The 19,718-nt window shown below is 46.3% G+C and overlaps 2 protein-coding genes across 2 annotated transcripts; one reads left to right on the plus strand and one right to left on the minus strand.

The window, feature by feature from the left end:
* Positions 1–557: 557 nt before the first annotated feature.
* Positions 558–1,811, minus strand: borcs7 (BLOC-1 related complex subunit 7). Its single transcript, XM_069688097.1, has 5 exons — positions 1,680–1,811; positions 1,238–1,300; positions 1,075–1,118; positions 916–936; positions 558–789 (listed from the first exon to the last, which is right to left on the minus strand). The coding sequence occupies exons 1-5, from the start codon at positions 1,809–1,811 to the stop codon at positions 738–740; spliced, it is 312 nt and encodes a 103-aa protein (XP_069544198.1). The 3' UTR covers positions 558–737.
* Positions 1,812–1,820: 9 nt separating this feature from the next.
* cyp17a1 (cytochrome P450, family 17, subfamily A, polypeptide 1) lies at positions 1,821–17,914 on the plus strand. Its single transcript, XM_069688098.1, has 11 exons — positions 1,821–2,989; positions 3,081–3,219; positions 4,496–4,731; positions 4,840–4,926; positions 6,405–6,623; positions 7,923–8,092; positions 8,174–8,277; positions 8,902–9,128; positions 11,256–11,385; positions 13,486–14,037; positions 16,986–17,914. Exons 1-11 carry the CDS (start codon positions 2,675–2,677, stop codon positions 17,162–17,164), a joined length of 2,358 nt encoding a protein of 785 aa, XP_069544199.1. The 5' UTR covers positions 1,821–2,674; the 3' UTR covers positions 17,165–17,914.
* Positions 17,915–19,718: the final 1,804 nt, after the last annotated feature.

Below are 19,718 nucleotides of genomic sequence, written 5' to 3' on the forward strand. Positions count from 1 at the left end.
CCTGCTGATAACTTTGTCCTTTTGCTTCTTATCAGGACGGATGCTGAGCCAACGGGAGCTCTGCCGAGGAGGATTTTTCATGGAACACTTCGCTTCACTTGCAGCTCTCCGTGTGTGCAACACGCCGTACGTGCTGATGCACTCTGCTCACACTGCGTCTTCAATGAAAGTGCCGGGCCGGGGCGACCCCATGTCACCAAACACGAGGTTTCTTATTCATCTTATTCCAGTGTGGAGAAAATCCTACTTTCATTCCTGTTCTCAAACGAGTGCTCATAAAATGAGATCCCGAACCAGACCGAGCATCTGTTTTTACTTTTATCATGTTGTTTTTGACCATTTTAACCTGAAAAGCGCTTCATAAATGAAACATATAATTATTATCATTATTATTATTATGATCACTTGAAAGCAGAACTGTAGTTTCAAACATCAGGGAACACCTCTGTGTTGTGATGGGAGACATGTTTCCGTCTGTTACTCCTCTTCCTCCACCTCCTCTTCCTCTGCTCCTCTCACAGCTGATCCTGAACCTTCTCACCACTCAAGACGAGCTGTTGAATCATTTCATTTATTACAACTGATCAAAACATTTAACAGAACTCAGTGTCCCACATCTGTGTGTGTGTGTGTGTGTGTGTGTGTGTGTGTGTGTGTGTGTGTGTGTGTGTGTGTGTGTGTGTGTGTGTGTGTGTGTGTGTGTCTCAGAACGGCGTGTCTTCCTCCGTCCTCCTCCGTCACTTCAGCAGGTGTCTCAGCTGGTCCTGCAGGTTCTTGGAGTGCTCCACGCTGCCGGGTGAAGACAGTGAGCAGCAAAGTGAGTGCACGTCATCGGTGCGTGTTGTGTCTCCCTGCCCAGACTGTGATGTCAACCGTTTCCATGTCAGCATAAAAATGTGTGGTGTTTAGACTTACTTCTTCTGGATGGCCTCCTGCCTGAGTGACACACACACACACACACACACACACACACACACACACACACACACACACACACAGGCTTTTTCAGTACCACTCTGTGATATTATTATTAATGTGATGATTGACAGGGTGTCCCAGCTGACTGACACTCACTGGTACTGTAGATGCGTGGTGATGATGGACATCTTCCTCAGACTCTGGAAGACAGATGACAATCATGTAGCTCGTAGAAAACGACATCAGACAACGTCACCGCTCACGCATTTCGGCTCCTCCCCCTCACGCGTTACGTCATCACAGGTGTTCTGATACTCACGTCCTCGGAGTGCAGGATGGCGTCCTCCTGAATCACCATGTTTCTGGCTGCTTGGCCGAGAAGCTGAAACAGACACCAGCATTGTTTACTATCAATAAATCTGCCAGGTATTTTTCCAGATTCGGCATAAAGTGACAGAAAAAAATGGGAAATAGATCAAAAGAAATAGATAAAAACGGACTTCGCGGTGCGTTCAATGTTTAGCGTTAATTAAAAAGGAGAAGTGGAAGCATCAAGTTCACCAAAGTCAGAACTAAGCTTCATTTTCAGAATTAAATCCTTTCTGATGCTGTCAATAAAAATGATGTTGGGTGTGGTGGCAATGCTTTTATTTTGAAAACAAAAATGCCTGTTCCGGTGGTGTTTCCGGTTTGTATCCGCGTCAACCAGTATCAGGATGTTTGCATCAGCTCGCCCGTGTTTGTTGTTAAATCCGCTTTACCTCCTGACTGCGGGATCCCTTCAGCACCTGGCGGGTCAGCGCGATCACGTCCCCGCTGCAGGAGCCCACCTTGTCGGACAGGAGACCTTTGACAGACTGGCCGAACCGCGGCTGAGAGTCCGCGGCAGCCATCTTCTGTTGTGATCGGCGACGGTGCGCGGGAAGGGACAAAAAACACCGCAGCGCGTGAACCACACTCGAAACGAGATTTTGATTTCTCTTCATAACTCATACAACTCTACTGATGTGATCACGTGCAGTAATTACATCTGACTCCGTCTTTTCTATAATTGAATGCAGTGAATCAGTCTCTAGTATTTCATAGATTTTCATTTAATCATATACATCTATAAAGCGTTTCAACTATTCAATAGAAGCTGAAAGTGGAAAAATTTGATATTGATATTTTGCAAATTGTGAACCTTACTGTTGATTTCACTGAAGTAAATTCAGAAATACCAACAAATGTTATATGTAAAATAATGGTCCTGGATTCTATTTTTAATGCTGACAAGGTGTGATCAATGAAATGCAGTTTCATGTTTAGAAGAGGGCAGATTGAGTTGCATCATTGTGCTGTGTTTTGGGCAGCTGTTGTGGCTGCAGCAAGTTTAAACTTCTTTATCTGAGTGTGACACCTTTTACAAACTGATCACATGCTTCATGTTGAAATGTTCACCTGCATTTTGCACAGAAAAGTTCATCCCTCCAGTAAAATTCAGGGACCTGTGAACTGTGTGAATCCAGCCCTGTGCTGCTGCTGACTGCTCTCTCTCTCTCTCTGTGGACATGTCTCGTCATGATTTCCTGCAAGGGTCCATTGAGTCAAGCGTCTTATCTTGTTCATGTTGTTAAATATTCAGAGTCAAGGATGTGGCATTGAAGTTGTAGCATAAAAGCGCGTCCCTGCAGCAGCTGGGCGCCTTCCTGCACAGCTCCTCTCTGGCAGGCTGAGTCTGCAGCAGCAGACCCTGTCGGGGCCCTCTCGTGCGGACATGGCTTGGTTTCTGTGTCTCTGTGTGTTCGTGGTCGTGGGTCTGACTTTGTTGGCGCTGCACTTGAAGCTCAGGATGTCCGTACGTGGCCCCCAGGAGCCCCCCCGCCTCCCAGCGCTCCCTCTGATCGGCAGTCTGCTGAGTCTGCGGAGCCCCCACCCTCCTCACGTGCTCTTCAAAGAGCTGCAGCAGAAGTACGGGCAGACGTACTCTCTGATGATGGGCTCCCAAAGCGTCATCGTCATCAACCAGCACGTGCACGCCAAAGAAGTCCTGCTGAAGAAGGGGAAGACGTTTGCAGGAAGACCCAGAACTGTGGGTACCGCTCCGAGAACGTGTCCTCTGGTCCGCGGCCGCAGTAGTAATCTCTGTCTGTCTTCCATCCCTGTCCTGTTCTGTGATGAAGGTGACCACAGACGTCCTGACCAGAGACGGGAAAGACATCGCCTTCGGAGACTACAGCGTGACCTGGAGGTTCCACAGGAAGATCGTCCATGGAGCTCTGTGCATGTTCGGAGAGGGCTCGGCCTCCATCGAGAAGATCAGTGAGTACACTTCACTCCGTCTCCTCCTGCAGGATTCCTCTCAGCACTCTCACTCCTCCCTGCAGCAGGTCAGCTCACTCTGTGAAGCGGTCGCTGTGAAACGTGTGAATGTGTACGAGCAGCATGAACCAGCACAGACTGCTGAGGAGAAGCAGTTTTTCCTCCATGTGGCTTCAAGTTGATCATGATCACAAAACTAAATCGTTCCTTTTTGTCCACGTTAACAGTCTGAAACCCAAAAAGATTCTCAGAAGTTTTTTGGAGGGCAGCGGCAGGATGAATGCAGGTGTGCTGGAGGATCGTGGAAAGAGTTCAGACCGTTTGTTTCTACGTCAGTGTTGTTACTTTGCTGCCATAAAGAAGAGCTGAAGAAGATTCCCATAAAGAGCTCCCTGTTTTATTACTTTCTGATCCCATTTCACAGCTTTTATTCCACTTCATTAATCTTTCATGTGAAAAATGATGTGATCAGTCTATAAAATCAGACTGTAGCTGCTGTGATGTGCACGAAGACATCTGTAATCTTTTTTTAATTTTTATATGGAAACTCCAGAAACATAATCTCACACAGACACACGTCATTCTGCCTAGTGACATCTTTTACTTTTAACCGAGTCACATCTCGAACTCTCTGGTTAACTGTGAGTTCATCTGCTGCCGGTTTATTGGAGGTTCAGCAGCTTCTGAACAAACGACCTGCAGATATCGGAGAAACCAGCTCAGCACATACTTTTGAAAAGAAAAGCTCAAATCATATCTCTTTGCTTTAACCTTTAACTAGCTGCTCTTAATTCATGCATTTTATCTCTTCTTATGCATTTGATTTCTCTTCTATATTTTTAAATGTTCTTTTATGTGAAAAACTTCATGAATTTCTTGTATGAAAGGTGGTCTACAAAGTTTATTATTATTATATTTATTATCATTATTATCATGATACTTAAAAAACATTCTTTGGTTTAGTTCTTTCAGCGCCATCCTCATCGCTCTGTGGAGGTTTTCACCTTGAAACACGCCTGCTGATATTCTGTGTTTTTGGGACTTTCAGGGATAAAAAGATGTAAGTTAAGAGTGTTAATGCGTCCGGCCCTCCGGTTCCTCCTGAAGATGGAAACCTCTCATAAACCTTCATCAGTCCGAGTCCTGCTCAGCGGTTCTGATCCAACGTCACTCCAACAGGAGGAGCTCTGAATAATGATCTTAATGGCTGCGTTAAGTCCGTGTGGTGCTGCAGTGAGTGTGAGTCGGTACTGAAGGTGTCCTCTGTCCCGCTCAGTCCACGCCGAGGCCCAGTCTCTGTGCTCCGTCCTGTCCGAGGCCGCGGCCGGCGGACTGTCCCTGGATCTGTCTCCGGAGCTGACCCGGGCCGTCACCAACGTCATCTGTTCGCTCTGCTTCAACTCGTCCTACTGCCGAGGAGACCCCGAGTTCGAGGCCATGCTGCATTACAGCCAAGGCATCGTGGACACGGTGGCCAAGGACAGCCTGGTGGACGTCTTCCCCTGGTTACAGGTGGGACATGCAGAGATCCGGCTTCTTTCTTTACAGCCTCAGATATCTGGATGTTTAGAATGTATTTACAGAGAACAGATTCTGTATATTTGTGTGTCCTTGTTGCAGATGTTTCCCAACGCAGACCTTCGTCTTCTGAAGCAGTGTGTTTCAATCAGAGACAAACTTCTGCAGAAGAAATACGATGAACACAAGGTACAATCTGCAGTTTGAGTTCTAATGACCTGTTGGGGAAAATCTCAAATCACAAGTTAGCTGCAGGAATCTGTGTTTCTGTGCATTCGATTCAAATATTCATTTCTAATAAGTAAGTTATATTTATTTCAGTTGAAACAGAGTTTTGTTATCATGTTTCATGACCTCGTCTGCCTGCCGTATCAGAGGACGGTCCTCCAGCACTGAGCTGTCGTCCACCACGTTTGAGGTGATGCCAGCGGTTCCGTCTTGGGTTTAAAGATCGAAACGCTGTCGGCATCAGAAAGATTCATGATCGATATCTGGGAGATGAATTAAAGTGTTTTCAGCAGTTACCTCCAAATCAAGAGTAATTTATCAAAACAACAAAATGTTGTTGATCATCTTATGAAAGCAGCAGCTTTCTGTATGACCAGCTGTACATGAGTGACGGGAGAACAGCTGATATCAAACATCTTTGTAGTTTACCTGCATGACCAGACGGGGAGCAAAGTTTAGTATACAAAACTGGTTCTTCCTGGTTCTTCCTGTGCATGTTGAGGAACATCTGATGAGTTTGTATGTGTTTGTTTGTGCAGGAAGGGTTTTTGCAGTCACCTGTACTGGAAGAGATTGAGCTGAATTTACTGATGCAGCGTTTTTCTGTGACGTTGAATCAGCAGTGTGATGTAACGAGCGGTACTTGTGGGTTTCCCTGTTTTCTGTTTCCTGCTCAGTGATTGGTGGATGAGCTAACAGATAACAGATCAGGTGTGAGCGGTGGCTTTAGTTCTGCTGTGTAGGAGGCCGGAGGAAACGTGTGATGCTTTAAGAGTTTGATGCCAGCGTGTGAATTGTAATACTGAAGTCTTCTGGACATTGCAGTGCGAGTTCGCCAGGAAAAGTATTTCTAGTGTGCTCGAGGAAATGTAGCAACACATACTGTTTGTTGCTGTTTAGTTTTATTGTGGTTTTAAATGAAACTTATTAAAATAGTTTTTGTTTGGTTATTTGCTGATGTGGTAATCGTTTTACAGTGATTCTTCATTACAGTGGTGGTTTTATTTCGCATCTACTTGTTTTAGTTAGTTAGTGAAGATCTGTGTGTGTCCTGTGAGGGCGGACGAACTTCTTCTGGTTCATTATTTAGTTTGTTGTTGTCATGTTTTAGTCTCTTCCTAACTGTGAGCAGCATTCAGCCACTCGCCGTCCTGCTGCTGAGACACCGACATGTTTGTTGGTCGCACTCGAGGTCGAAGTGTTTGCGGCGTCTTTGTATACTCGTTGTGACACTGTGTGTGCAGTGCTGTGATTTATCGCTACTCTTCGGCCTCCCAGAGACAGCTGAGCTGTGAGTGCAGTAAATGATTGGTCCCTTTTAAGAAAGGTTAAAATGTGTTTGCTCTCTCCTGCTGTGTTCTGCTCTGCTGTTTCAAAATGATTAAAAGCTCTTTTGAGTTGCCTCATTATCATTATCATACCCGCCGCCCCCCCTTCAGGCAGACTACAGTGACCACGTGCAGAGAGACCTGCTGGACGCTCTGCTCCGAGCCAAACGCAGCGCTGAGAACAACAACACCGCAGAGATCAGCGCCGAGTCGGTGGGCCTCAGTGAGGACCACCTCCTCATGACCGTGGGAGACATCTTCGGAGCCGGCGTGGAAACCACCACCACCGTGCTGAAATGGGCGGTCACCTACCTCATCCACCACCCGCAGGTAAGGCTGGAGCAGCAGCAGGAGGCCAGAGGGCGTCACCACACTCTTCTTCTTCTGTCTCGTCTGCAACATGTTTAACTCTCTGATTTATGGCGCAGAGCAGGAAGCTGCTGTGAACTCCAATAGATGGAAGTTCTTCATTGGTTTCATTTTGTTTTCACTTTTTCCACCACAGACTGTTTAGAAAAGTGTTCGTAGCTTCCAGCTCTGAAAAAAGTGTCTTCAGCTGCAATACCAGCGAGTGCCACTAGAGGTCGGCTCCAAAAAGCCTCCAGCTCCATAGACTCCCATTCAACTTCTCTCATCAAATCCAAAGTGAATAAAATGTGTCCATCAGTTATCTCGGTGTTGTTAGCTAAAGTCACTCCTTCTTCTTAGTTTTCTGGAGGTCCATCTGAAAATAATCCCTCATTCATTAGAAAAGAAGATTCAAGAAGACCTGTTTTTGGGGGCGTGTCTGTTTGACTGACAGGAACATGAAACTGCCATAAGTCATAGAAACCATGGAAACCATGCAGCTCATGAGGGAACATTTAATTTGTGTTTCTAAAGCGTGAAATTCTTTCAGGTCGTCCAGACAGCTGATTTATTCAAATACACACCACATATTTCATTTCATTGTTATTTATTTTGCTCATGGTAATGCACAAAATTCTCTAGAAAAAAATAAACAGAAAAGTGATTTACCATCAAAACTCAATTCTTATTTATACCTTCCATGATAGAAAAGGAGCAGCAAGAAGAAACATCTTGTTTTACCCGCCTCTTACTCAAAACATTAACGACAGAAAAAGATAGACGGTCTGTTCAATTACAGCTACGTACAACCATTCAGGAGACGCTCACAATACTTCACCGTCAGTGAAGGAAACACGTCTTCATATAAAAGAGTCATTCTTTCTTTAACTGAGAGGTATTTTTTTCAGCTACTGAAATACACATCTGCTTTAAAGACATCTGCTGCTGGTCTTCATCGTCTGAACTCAAAAACAAACAATTTTTCTACATTTCCTGGTGACATCCTGCTTTTTGCTGTCTGCATAACTACTAAAATGTGTAACTCAATGAAGTCTTTTAGTTTCAACAGCCCCACCGGTGTGCTCTCTCTTTTATCCACGTTATTAATAATTCCTATGAAGAGTGGCTTTATGGCTCATGTATGTAGTATGTGAAAAGCACAGAACTCGCAGACATGAAGCTTGTTGCATGTCGAAATAATGTGTGTGTGTGTGTGTGTGTGTGTGTGTGTGTGTGTGTGTGTGTGTGTGTGTGTGTGTGTGTGTGTGTGTGTGTGTTCAGGTGCAGAGGCGGATCCAGGACGAGCTGGACAGGAAGGTGGGGGGGGCCCGCTCCCCCCAGCTCAGTGACAGAGGCAGCCTGCCCTACCTGGAGGCCACCATCAGGGAGGTGTTACGGATCCGGCCCGTGGCCCCCCTGCTCATCCCCCACGTGGCGCTCTGTGACACCAGGTACGCTCAACGCTGCGGTGACGCACCCCGTCAGCAGCCGTCGTTACGCTCCTCACCGGGATGTTTGTGTCTCCTCTGTAGCGTCGGGGAGTTCACGGTGAAGAAAGGAACTCGCGTCATCATCAACCTGTGGTCTCTGCACCACGACGAGAAGGAGTGGAGCAGCCCGCAGCGCTTCGACCCGGGTGAGAGCAGAACTCTGAATCCTGGAGAGCGACGCTCCACACATCATGGCTGAGGGCCCTTCATCACTGGACTCAGTGATGAACCTGATTAATGCTGGTAGAAAGAAAAAAGGCGTCTCTGACTGCTGTTATTGGAGTGAAAAGAATGTTCACCTCATTATTGTGTGATTGGTGATCTGATGCAGGAAAACATCTGGATCCTGATACAACTTCAACCTTACTTCACCTGATTACAATCAAAGAGAATTCAACTACAGAAGTTATGGAGCTCATATTAAACAAGATGAGGTCAAAACCTGCATTAATCAATAGAGAGCTTTCAATTTGAAAACTCATTCACTCTCTCACTCTCACTCACTCACTCATTCACACACACACTCACTCTCACTTTCTCACTCTCACTCTCCAACTGATTCACTCATTTAGGTTCTGTAATAACTTTGAACAGCAGCACTGTGTCTCTCAGGAGAATCCAGACCACCTGGTGGGGACTTTTATTCTGAAAATCCACGTTGTTCCAGTTCCATTCAGCTCCATTGTTTTGGGGCTGAAACATATGAATTTAAATGTGGTACATATAAGAAAGAACGAGATGAACCTGAACCTGCTGTTCTCTCCCTGCAGGCCGCTTCCTGAACCCCGAAGGCTCCGGTCTGACCATCCCGTCATCCAGCTACCTGCCGTTCGGCGCCGGGGTCAGGGTGTGTCTGGGCGAGTCCCTGGCCAAGATGGAGCTCTTCCTGTTCCTGTCCTGGATCCTCCAGCGCTTCACCCTCTCCGTGCCGCCGGGCCACCCTCTGCCCAGTCTGGAGGGCAAGTTTGGTGTGGTCCTGCAGCCGGCCAAGTACCAGGTGAACGCCACGCCCCGACCCGGCTGGGAGAGACACACGGGCCCGGCCCGTTGAGGCTGCAGCTAGGAGATCAGCCATGCAGCAGTGCATGGAACATTTTAATGTTTTATTGTATGTAGAACTTTTATTATTGTTATTTCTTTGAAGTGTAACACACACAGTAACGAACATTATTTATGAAATCAAATCTGGGCTCTGAGATGCCATAATTGAACCAACCGGAGGGCAGGCTGTCATTTCCTAATTTTAACGTGTGATTATGAGCTTTGTCCCATGAGAGGAAGATAAATAAAACAGCCTGTTGCACCATGTTTCACCACATCCCCTCACAGATTTGTTTGCTCTGCTTATTGGTGAAATATTAGAGAATGAAACCATGAGAGAGGTTGTATCTCTGTTCACTGCTACAATCCCAAATATGACAGACAAAACAGACACTGGTCTTCAGTGAGGTAACAAGTGTGGAACCATTTCATTTTTATTCTATAACATTTAACACATACGTTCCCCTGCAGGTGTTTAATGTCAAATCTTTGTCTGAACAACAACTAAAAACTATTTAAACTAGTGCAGAGTGGTGTAAAAGATAGTGAAAGTATTTTAAACTTCAAACAACATGTTTCAAAATCTTTTTAATGCCACCAATCATCATCCATCAGTGATGTCATCATCCATCAGTGATGTCATCGTTGGTTTGTGAACGTTATGAAGCCTCCGGTTCAGATTCTGTCCGTCACCATCTTTGTTAGTTCGGAGCGGTTTGGAGCAGGAAGTGACCATATTTGGACGAGCTGGGGGAGGAGCCAGAGGTGGATCTGACCGATCTGATCGGAAACCTGACGATACTACGTCCCGCCCACCGATAGCTGTAACCTGACTGCACCACAGGCCTGTCAATCAAACAGACACGCCCCCAAAAACAGGTCTTCTTGAATCTTCTTTTCTAATGAATGAGGGATTATTTTCAGATGGACCTCCAGAAAACTAAGAAGAAGGAGTGACTTTAGCTAACAACACCGAGATAACTGATGGACACATTTTATTCACTTTGGATTTGATGAGAGAAGTTGAATGGGAGTCTATGGAGCCGGAGGCTTTTTGGAGCCGACCTCTAGTGGCACTCGCTGGTATTGCAGCTGAAGACACTTCTGCATCCGAAACCATTTTACAGACCTGAAGCTACAAACTCTTTTATATCCAGTCTGTGGTGGAGACGCTGACTTGTCTGATTCACTGTGATTCACTTGTTTTATCACGTGACTTTGGTGTCCGTTCTTGATGTCCTCGTTGCTGCAGCAGCTGCAGCTTACGGCCTTTTCATGCACTGATCTCACTGCATCTGGACATTTATCTTGTTACTTTCTTACTATATGGATAAAAGACCTTTTGTTATGCAGATGATCCCAGACTCTCAGAGTATAGGTAGCCGTGTGCTCATCCCCTCACCCAGTCACAGCTGAGAAGCAAAATTTAATGCACCAGAATCTTGTAATTACCATTCGTGGCCACAGAGGTTGCTGTTTTCTTGCTATAAAGTTGAAGTAACTTAAAAACTGTACTTCAGTCCAATTGTTCTACTCTGGTTCTGTCTGTAGGTCTGATTCTGTCTCTAAAAGTCTGGTTCTGTCTGTAGGCCTGGTTCTGGTCAACAGGCCTCACCAGTTGCCCAACACTGATCTGCTGTCTTCATATTAAAGGCAGAATTCAGGAGGAACTTTATGATTTGCATTTGATTTTTAGATTTCACATCCATCAGTCGTTCATTCAGGCTGTCTGAAGTGCTGCTGTGAACACTGTTTTTATTTATTATCAGACAAAGAGTGTCCCTGCTGCCCCGTGAGTGAGTGGGGGGGGGGCGCTTTAGTGAGCGCCTGCCACCATTCATACACCTGTTTTGTTGGGGTATGCTGATTGACAAGCAGGGCCCGCCCCCTGCACTTGTCCTTTCATTTTAATTGGTCTGACACTGTCGTGGATGGAAATTCCCCCGCGCGACCCTTTGGCTCACACCTGACGGTCTGCAGTCAGCGCGAGAACGCACGAGGGCCGCAGACGGACAGACGGACAGACACGCACACACACATACAGTCGCGCGCCGCTGGGACTCCAGCACTCTCCCGCCCACAGCACCGGCGACAGCTGCCTCCGTTAACCGGCGGCCGTGGACCGAGCGACGACATGCCGCGGTCCTTCTTAGTGAAGAAACAGCAGGGCAGCAAGAAACCGAACTACGGGAGACTGAAGGCAGAGACGGACGGTAAGAGTGCGCGAGTAACGGAGATGTAACGGAGGTGAAGTTTCACACTCAAGTGTTCCTATTAAAACATAGTCAAATAAAGAGGTGTTCAAAGAGCCTGTTGCCCATATTTGACTTGTTATACATTGTAATGTTTGAACTGCAGCTTAAAGTTGTAATAATAACTGATGATAATAAAGGTGGATGTAAACAGAGTTTTGGTGTCATTTGAGATGAAAAACAAACATTTTGAAGGAAAGTCTTTGGACTTTGTAGTCGTCTTATAGTTATTCCACTTCAAGTTTATCACATCGGATTTTGTGTTTAGCTCTCTAAGGAATGATGTGAAGGACATGATGCTGCATATAAAGGGAAATGACAGATTTGTCTGGCCACAAACTAAAATGTGGTTTTGTGTTTAGCAGGTGCAAAATCCGCAGCAAAAGAGTTGCAGCTTTGTCTGCAGGTCCTTGAGAGAGCAGAAGGGCCCCATTAAGCAGCCTGGAGAGCCTCCCAGCGGCCTTCCAGGCTCCTACCCACAAATCCCTCCTTCCAGCTTTGTGTTTGTTCCATTGCAGCCCTTAAAGTGAGCCTGAGCCGCCCCCCCACCCTCCTCCCCGCTGCAGCCATGAACTAACATTACCATCAGAATAGAGGAGAGAGGAGCTGCTGTACGACTGGAATCATATTCAGTTTGTGATGGAAGTCGGTCGAACCGAGTCAACTTAGTTTGGAGTCAGATAACACACGTTTCCTTCCGGTTTTTAAAGATGGTGTCGTCTTGTGTGTTTGTTTGTCCGCGTGTGTGTTATAAACTCCTGTAAGAATGCGTGGACTGTTTGTTTGATTTTTGAGTTTTGGTGCTCGTGGCAACCGTCAACCATCAGTGATGTCATCATCCATCAGTGATGTCATCAACCATCAGTGATGTCATCGTTGGTTTGTGAACGTTATGAATCCTCCAGTTCAGATTCTGTCCGTCACCATCTTTGTTAGTTCAGAGCGGTTTGGAGCAGGAAGTGACCATATTTGGACGAGCTGGGGGAGGAGCCAGAGGTGGATCTGACTGATCTGATCGGAAACCTGACGATACTACGTCCCGCCCACCGATAGCTGTAACCTGACTGCACCACAGGCCTGTCAATCAAACAGACACGCCCCCAAAAACAGGTCTTCTTGAATCTTCTTTTCTAATGAATGAGGGATTATTTTCAGATGGACCTCCAGAAAACTAAGAAGAAGGAGTGACTTTAGCTAACAACACCGAGATAACTGATGGACACATTTTATTCACTTTGGATTTGATGAGAGAAGTTGAATGGGAGTCTATGGAGCCGGAGGCTTTTTGGAGCCGACCTCTAGTGGCACTCGCTGGTATTGCAGCTGAAGACACTTCTGGATCAGAACCATTTTACAGACCTGAAGCTACGAACTCTTTTATATCCAGTCTGTGGTTCTCTTGCTGCTGCACGCACCTGGTTGGTTCAGAGAGTCGCTACACATCTGTCAGCATTAAAACACTTCAACATTTGACCCTAGTTGTGATGAATGAACAGATGTGGATTAGATCCTCTTCAGGTAGTCGGCTCCATCAGCAGGTGTGTGGGTCCGATGTGAAGTCACTGAAACTCTTCCAGTTTTGTCCAGAAAAGTGTTTTCATGCCGTCATGCAGCGATGAACTGTGTTCACAGACGATGGTTTTCACAAGTGTTCCTGAGCCCATGCAGTGATTTCCACTCCAGAATAGTGTGTTTTTAATGCAGTGCTGCCTGAAGGCCCGAAGATCACCACCATCCAATATTGGATGTTCTCTGAGGAGTTTATTAGTCCTGTGGACACAAACATGAACCCCACGACCCCAAATGAAAAGTGATGTTTTGTGTAACTGCTGGATGTAAATAGAGTTCTCTCTGGAGTAAAAGGTGATCATACAGTACGACGATGTTGAGTTCACTACTTGTTTCTGCTGCTCCCGAACAGACCAGCTCCCAGTGACTGTAGGTGGAAGTGCACTTTCTGTCTCATCTCTTCCTGAAGGAATCATCCCAGAAAACTCAGCATTGAAGTCGCATGTGAGAAATCTGTTCAACTATAATGAGCTTAATGTGTTTGTTTCACAGAGGCTCCACGCAGCACCCATGAAGACCCTCTGCTGCACCGTCATCATCCGTCCCCGGGGCCACAGCAGAGAGCCCCGAGTCTCTCCTGTCCTCTGTCTCTCAGAGCGTCTCCTCCAAACACCCCCCCCCCTCTCTTAGACAGGAGCCCTGGAGAGGCCCCCAGGCCCGCTGCGCCCTGTCCCCAGGTGAACCTGGACATCCAGCGTGTCCCAGGAAACTACAGGCGGACGGACAGCGTCTTCCCCCCGTCCCTCCCTCTCCTGGCCCTCTTTCCGGCCGTCCCTCCAGGCGACGGCAGCCAGGACGGCTTCGAGTGCGTGGACTGTCGTAAAGAGTGCCTGAGCCTGCCGGGCCTGGCCGAACACAAGCAGCTGCGGTGCGAGTGGAGCAGCAAGAAGTTCTTCAGCTGCAAGTTCTGTGAGAAGGAGTACGTGAGCCTGGGAGCGCTGAAGATGCACATCCGGACGCACACGCTGCCCTGCGTCTGCAAACTGTGCGGCAAAGCCTTCTCCAGACCCTGGCTGCTTCAGGGACACATCCGAACACACACAGGTCAGTCCAACACACACCGGTCCGTCCAACACACACAGGTCCGTCCAACACACACAGGTCAGTCCAACACACACCAGTCAGGTCGGTCAGTCCAACACACGTCCAACACACACCTGTCAGTCCAACACCAACACACACCTGTCAGTCCAACACCAACACGCACAGGTCAGTCCACACACACACCGGTCAGTCCAACACACACACAACACCTGTCAGTCCAACACACACAACACACACCAGGTCAGTCCAACACGCACCGGTCAGTCCAACACGCACAGGTCAGTCCAACACACACAGGTCAGTCCAACACACACCGGTCCGTCCAACACACACCGGTCCGTCCAACACACACAGGTCAGTCCAACACACACCGGTCAGTCCAACACACACCGGTCAGTCCAACACACACCGGTCAGTCCAACACGCACAGGTCAGTCCAACACACACAGGTCAGTCCAACACGCACCTGTCAGTCCAACACCCACCGGTCAGTCCAACACGCACCTGTCAGTCCAACACACACAGGTCAGTCCAACACGCACAGGTCAGTCCAACACGCACAGGTCAGTCCAACACGCACCTGTCAGTCCAACACACACAGGTCAGTCCAACACACACAGGTCAGTCCAACACGCACAGGTCAGTCCAACACGCACCTGTCAGTCCAACACGCACAGGTCAGTCCAACACGCACAGGTCAGTCCAACACGCACCTGTCAGTCCAACACGCACAGGTCAGTCCAACACGCACAGGTCAGTCCAACACACACATGTCAGTCCAACACGCACCTGTGTTTCTGGAGGAGTTTTGTCACGGGTGAGGAAATAAATCTGATGATGTCATAGTGATGTCATCAGTGCTATTTCATTTTGGGTTTAGAGATTACAAATGTATGAGAGGCAGCTGTTTTCAAAGTGTAAGTGCAGGCAGGTGTTTGAAAGGCATGGGAATGGGAGGAGACGATGCTGGTTGCATTATGGGAAATGTAGTCATACTCACAGAATGTATACAAAAGTGTTTGTAGCTTCCAGCTCTAATAAAAATAGTTCTGATCCAGAAGTGTCTTCAGCTGCAATACCAGCGAGTGCCACTAGAGGTCGGCTCCAAAAAGCCTCCGGCTCCATAGACTCCCATTCAACTTCTCTCATCAAATCCAAAGTGAATAAAATGTGTCCATCAGTTATCTCGGTGTTGTTAGCTAAAGTCACTCCTTCTTCTTAGTTTTCTGGAGGTCCATCTGAAAATAATCCCTCATTCATTAGAAAAGAAGATTCAAGAAGACCTGGTTTTGGGGGCGTGTCTGTTTGATTGACAGGCCTGTGGTGCAGTCAGGTTACAGCTATCGGTGGGCGGGACGTAGTATCGTCAGGTTTCCGATCAGATCGGTCAGATCCACCGCTGGCTCCTCCCCCAGCTCGTCCAAATATGGTCACTTCCTGCTCCAAACCGCTCCGAACTAACAAGATGGTGACGGACAGAATCTGAACTGGAGGATTCATAATGTTCACAAACCAACGGGTGACATCACTGATGGTTGCTGATTGGTCATACTAGTAACTAAAACAAATCTCTGACCTTGTTTCCACCAGGACGGTTCCGGTGCCCTGTGAGGATTTCGAGAATGTCCCGTGATAAATAGTGGAGACCTGCACTCTGGGTCAGATGAATTAAAACAGTCCAGCGTACATTAACTGTCCAACAAACAGGTTCCCACTACATGCTGTGTGTGGACACACAAATTGAGTGGGAGGAGCTTTAGGGACAGATATGACATGCACACACCACATGTATGAACAATATGTATGATGTTGCTCTATGCGACATGTGTCAGGAACAGTCAGATAAGACTTCAGGCTGCAGAGACGCTCCTGAACTTCACTGATAAACTGTGGAAGTTCCTCCAGGACAGGAAGTCCTGCAGGATGAAGAAGAGCACCAGAGAGAAGCTTTTACTTCCATCTCACAATCTGTCCACAGGACCAACCGTTCTCTAAATCAACATCCTCATTTCTATGTCCCTCTGTCTCTCTCTGTCTTTGGCTGATTGGTGTTTAAATGTTGGGATCACTGTCAGCAGTCTCCTGGTGGTGAGAGAGAATTTATTTTTTAACATATTTAGAGTCACCAAAACCCCCAAAAGAAACACAAATTACTGCAGCAGCTGCAGCTCTCTGGTGGTCTGCTGCTCCTTTAATAGCAGTACATACGATGTGCTCAAACTAAATATCACAGCTGGACCAGAGTTGTTGTTGTTAGCGTAGCCACAACAGCCAGTCTGACTAATCGATCACAGATATGGATGTGATCGGTATAAAGCATCACGTGCAGCTGGATTGTAAAAAACGATTGTGTAGTTTTCCTCAGTGAAAACACACACTGTGATCAGATAACAGAGCGAAAACACCCCGACGTCTTTCTCAATAGTTTCAATGCCGCGATAAAACGTCTTATGCTACAATAATAATAAGCAATCGTTTGCTCACTCAGTGTATTAATACTTAGTACAGTCTCTATAGTAGCCTTTAAATATGTCATCAGCTACACTAACAACAAGGTTTGACAACCACTCAGTTAACTAAACAGCTGTAATGAAGGGATGTAAAGGATTATTGTTAGTAAAAGGCATTAACGATGATATTGACAGCTTGTGGATTATATTGTTGGCAACATGCTGACTTTGAGGATGTTATCAACGTTATAGTTGGTAGACTGACAGTTGAAGGAGGTGCAGTGAACTTCATACTGAGAGGAGAAAGAAACTTGTCTCCTGGCCTTGATTTAGTATTTTGTGCGGAAGACTCCGTACACAGCAGCCCTGTTCAGAAGGAGGACATGAAGGCGGGACAGGGTAATACGTCCGTCTACATGTGGTGTAGTTCTTGTGTGCTTGTGATTGGTCAGAGGGTTTGTTGAACGCCATCGTGCATCCCGTGTGCTCCTTCTCCAGGAGAGAAGCCGTTCTCGTGCCTCCACTGCAGCCGAGCTTTCGCCGACCGGTCCAACCTGCGAGCTCACCTCCAAACCCACTCCGAGGTGAAGAAGTACCGGTGTGCGAGCTGCTTCAAGACCTTCTCCAGGATCTCCCTGTTGGCCAAGCATCAGGAGGCCGGCTGCCCGCTCTCCTGACGGCCGGCCGACTCCACCTGCTCCCACATGCATCCGCGGGATCTTTGGGTCACAAACCTCCATGAAGTGCTGGAGGAGTCTGAACGTGACATCAGTTACTCAAACTAACGTGTGCTTTTATCGAGTGTTTACAGCAACTGAGCATCAGACCGACTGACGAGCGCTCGCTCCATCACTGAGGCGACCGCCCTGCTGTGATGGGATCCACAGCTTTGACCTCTTGTTCTCCATATTTCACTTTTTGAGTTGGAGTTACACTTCTGTGTTGTTGATGTTTGAATTTGTAGTTTCAGCTGATGATGACTGTGGTGAGCAGAAAGCTTGCAGTGTCCTCGTGTGTTTCTGAAAGAAGATTATCCAGTCTTTTTTTTTTTTTTAAAACCAATGTCTCGTCTTCACTCTCAATTGTCTCCCCCGTCTTCACACACTTGTTGAAGAACACAGAGGACAGAAGTCTCTGCAGTCACAGAACAGGTACAGAAGGACATCTGTGGCTCCGCCCACACAACAGCATTTTTCTGGCTTTGGAAAGTTTCTGTCATGAAAAAATCTGAGTGAAAACACAGAAAAGTGAAGATGTTATCTCTCCCGGTGTTGTCAGAGGGACAGGAGGAGTATTATTCAAGGCTACACTTCAAAGTACCCAACAAACAGCTGGACTGAGAGTTCACTTCCAGTTAGTATTGAATCACATCAACATTGAGATGTCTCATCAACCTTTCTCGTTTCTGTTTGAATTCAAACTTTATTCTGTGACCTGAGAAGTGCTGAAAAAAATAATGCTTTGTTGAAGCTCTGCATTAATGTATATTTTTGTATTAAAATGTTTGCTGACTTGGTAAAAAAAAAAAGGATCCTGACCTTTCATACGTGTGTTTTATTGTGTTACAGTTCAGTGTTACAGTCAGTGTGTTACAGTTCAGTGTGTTACAGTCAGTGTGTTACAGTCAGTGTGTTACAGTTCAGTGTGTTACAGTCAGTGTGTTACAGTCAGTGTGTTACAGTCAGTGTGTTACAGTTCAGTGTGTTACAGTTCAGTGTGTTACAGTCGGTGTGTTACAGTTCAGTGTGTTACAGTCGGTGTGTTGCAGTCAGTGTGTTACAATTCAGTGTTACAGTTCAGTGTTACAGTCAGTGTGTTACAATTCAGTGTGTTACAGTCAGTGTGTTACAGTTCAGTGTGTTACAGTCAGTGTGTTACAATTCAGTGTGTTACAGTTCAGTGTGTTACAGTTCAGTGTGTTACAGTCAGTGTGTTACAGTCAGTGTGTTACAGTTCAGTGTGTTACAGTCGGTGTGTTACAGTCAGTGTGTTGCAGTCAGTGTGTTACAGTCAGTGTGTTACAGTTCAGTGTGTTACAGTCAGTGTGTTACAGTCAGTGTGTTACAATTCAGTGTGTTACAGTTCAGTGTGTTACAGTTCAGTGTGTTACAGTCAGTGTGTTACAGTCAGTGTGTTACAGTTCAGTGTGTTACAGTCGGTGTGTTACAGTCAGTGTGTTGCAGTCAGTGTGTTACAATTCAGTGTTACAGTCAGTGTGTTGCAGTCAGTGTGTTACAGTTCAGTGTGTTACAATTCAGTGTGTTACAGTCAGTGTGTTACAGTTCAGTGTGTTACAGTCAGTGTGTTACAGTTCAGTGTGTTACAGTTCAGTGTGTTACAATTCAGTGTGTTACAGTCAGTGTGTTACAGTTCAGTGTGTTACAGTTCAGTGTGTTACAGTTCAGTGTGTTACCGTTCAGTGTGTTACCGTTCAGTGTGTTACAGTTCAGTGTGTTACAGTTCAGTGTGTTACAGTCAGTGTGTTACAGTTCAGTGTGTTACAGTCAGTGTGTTACAGTCAGTGTGTTACCGTTCAGTGTGTTACAGTCAGTGTGTTACCGTTCAGTGTGTTACAATTCAGTGTGTTACAGTCAGTGTGTTACAGTTCAGTGTGTTACAGTCAGTGTGTTACAGTCAGTGTGTTACAGTTCAGTGTGTTACAGTTCAGTGTGTTACAGTCAGTGTGTTACAGTCAGTGTGTTACAGTTCAGTGTGTTACAGTTCAGTGTGTTACAGTTCAGTGTGTTACAGTCAGTGTGTTACAGTCAGTGTGTTACCGTTCAGTGTGTTACAGTTCAGTCTGCACTTATGGACTTTTATTTTGAAAAAGCGCTGTAACTACTCATAGATGAGGCAATGGTTCAACAGTTATGGTTCTTTTTTTGGAGTATGACGACAAATTATGAGCTCAGACACACAGCTATTCTTATTAACACATTGCATTGACTTCTATTCATTGTAGACTGTCCAATCCAAACCGTAACCAGGATCTCACAAATTATGTTTTGTCTCATTCGAACAGGCTGAGTTCCTTTGAGGACGACTGGTCCCAACAAGTGCAGTGATGTCAGCTGGTTGACCTTGGAGAAGGGGAGGAAGTCTGATATCAGGAAAAAAAATTCTCCAGCTGTGAGCAGGTCGTGTTTTTAAAGTTTACCTTTTGAGCAGTTGTTTGCTGGGTTTATCTTTAACCTTACTCTCGTGTTGCATTTGAATGTCGTCATTTGGAAT

Source organism: Brachyistius frenatus, unplaced genomic scaffold (assembly GCF_029030835.1).
Source record: "Brachyistius frenatus isolate BFR_SWC_R1_liver_20210118 unplaced genomic scaffold, ASM2903083v1 Contig_525, whole genome shotgun sequence".
Lineage (NCBI taxonomy): Eukaryota > Metazoa > Chordata > Actinopteri > Embiotocidae > Brachyistius > Brachyistius frenatus.

Coding starts and splice junctions, on each gene's coding strand:
- borcs7 (XM_069688097.1), bottom strand. CDS start 1,811: ATGGCTGCCGCGGACTCTCAGCCGCGGTTCGGCCAGTCTGTCAAAGGT. Junction 1,301..1,679: donor AGGGATCCCGCAGTCAGGAG/GTAAAGCGGATT, acceptor TGTCTGTTTCAG/CTTCTCGGCCAAGCAGCCAG. Junction 1,119..1,237: donor CCATCCTGCACTCCGAGGAC/GTGAGTATCAGA, acceptor TCTGTCTTCCAG/AGTCTGAGGAAGATGTCCAT.
- cyp17a1 (XM_069688098.1), top strand. CDS start 2,675: ATGGCTTGGTTTCTGTGTCTCTGTGTGTTCGTGGTCGTGGGTCTGACT. Junction 2,990..3,080: donor TTGCAGGAAGACCCAGAACT/GTGGGTACCGCT, acceptor TCTGTGATGAAG/GTGACCACAGACGTCCTGAC. Junction 6,624..7,922: donor ACCTCATCCACCACCCGCAG/GTAAGGCTGGAG, acceptor GTGTGTGTTCAG/GTGCAGAGGCGGATCCAGGA.